The 1394-nt window shown below is 57.0% G+C and overlaps 1 protein-coding gene across 1 annotated transcript; it reads right to left on the bottom strand.

The window, feature by feature from the left end:
* Positions 1-315: 315 nt before the first annotated feature.
* On the bottom strand, positions 316-1189 carry CCL19 (C-C motif chemokine ligand 19; the record flags this gene model as incomplete). The annotated part of the gene is made up of 3 exons (XM_046649358.1): positions 316-567; positions 657-750; positions 965-1189. Coding segments are annotated over 3 exons (340 nt in total), but the record flags the coding sequence as incomplete, so codon positions are not given.
* Between the last annotated feature and the right edge of the window lie 205 nt (positions 1190-1394).

The following is a 1394-nucleotide window of genomic DNA, read 5'->3' as shown; positions in this document are numbered from 1 at the left end:
GGGATCCCTGAGACACCTGGATGCTTGAATACCTGTCTTGGAGAGCAAAGACTGGGAGGCATGAGAGAGTTTGGCTCGTTCAGGGAACTGACACAGTTCGCTGAACCATGTTGTGTGAGAGGGCTGTGAGGAGACATGAGGTGGGGCCCTGACCGTGGGGGCCGATCCTGAGAACGCAGGGTGTTGGGTGGGTGGAGGGCAATGAAGAGGTTGCTCAGTCTGCAGGGTGGAAAACAGATCCTGCCATTCCATCTCCCGCTTCCTATCTTGGTCCTCCTGGACAGACGGCAAACAGACAGCAGACAGACCGACCCGTGGGTGCCAGTGGCCTTTATTGGAAGCACTGCAGTCTGGGCGAGGAGGAGCTGTGCTCCTGCCCCTCACCTCCTCACTCTCACTCGCACTCACACTGACAACCCAGCTGGGTCAGGTCTGGTGCAGGGGAGCTGGAGGCCTGATAGCTCCTTCTGGTCCTGGCTTCCCCGGGGTCACAGTGATTCACATCCTTTCACTCAGACACAGGGCCTCCTCCGGGACTGTCATGGGCTAACTGCTGTGGCGCTTGCTCTGGAGGAGGAAGGAGAGACAAGGTCATGGGCTGGGGTTTTGGGCAGGTGCTCAAGGGAGGAGGCAGGACTGGGGAGGGTCAGGCTTGCCTTTACAGAGTTCTTCTGCAGTTTCCGGATGATGTGCTCCACCCAGGGCTGGACTAGGGGGGCACAGAGCTGGTGACCTCTCACTGTGGTGAACCTGGAGTCAGGTCAGAGAGAATGGAGCTGTGGAACCCAGCTTCCTGGCAGGCCCTGGAGTGAGGGGCAAGGCTGGGGACCACATGTGGCAACCTGTTTCAGGATCTTCCTTGGAGGGATTGGGTTGGCAAGGAGAAGAGAGAGAAGATGTGGGTGGGTATCACCAGGGGCTGATGGGGGAGATGAGGTTAGACACACTCCTCTCCACAACTCACACAACGACAGGCACTCTGCAGCCATCCTTGAGGAGGAGGTAGCGAAAGGCTCGCACGATGTTCCCAGGGATGGGGCGCTGGTTCACAGTCAGGCAGCAGTCTTCAGCATCGTTGGCACCACCCAGAGCTGGGAAAGAAAGTAGTGTCAGGGCACGGGGACTCTGAGGAGGGGAAGCCAGGCCCCTAGATGGGATTAAGGACGCCTGTGTGTGTGTGTGGAGGCAGCTAGATGATATTCAGCCATCATGCACCTCTAGGGCCCTATTTGTTTCTAAACATATTGAGGTACTTCTAAGCTGTTGGGTAAACAACCTCTTCCCTGAGCCCCACAATGCCTTCCTGCTGCCCTGATCACCCCAACTTCTCTCCCAGGACCTCTCAACTTCTCCACAAAGGAAGAGTTAAGAGTTAATGTTCCCGTTGTTGGTGG

Source organism: Equus quagga, unplaced genomic scaffold (genome assembly GCF_021613505.1).
Source record: "Equus quagga isolate Etosha38 unplaced genomic scaffold, UCLA_HA_Equagga_1.0 HiC_scaffold_5378_RagTag, whole genome shotgun sequence".
Classification (NCBI taxonomy): Eukaryota; Metazoa; Chordata; class Mammalia; order Perissodactyla; family Equidae; genus Equus; species Equus quagga.
The sequence above is the reverse complement of the archived record's forward strand: the minus strand, read 5'-3'. Positions and strand labels throughout refer to the sequence as shown.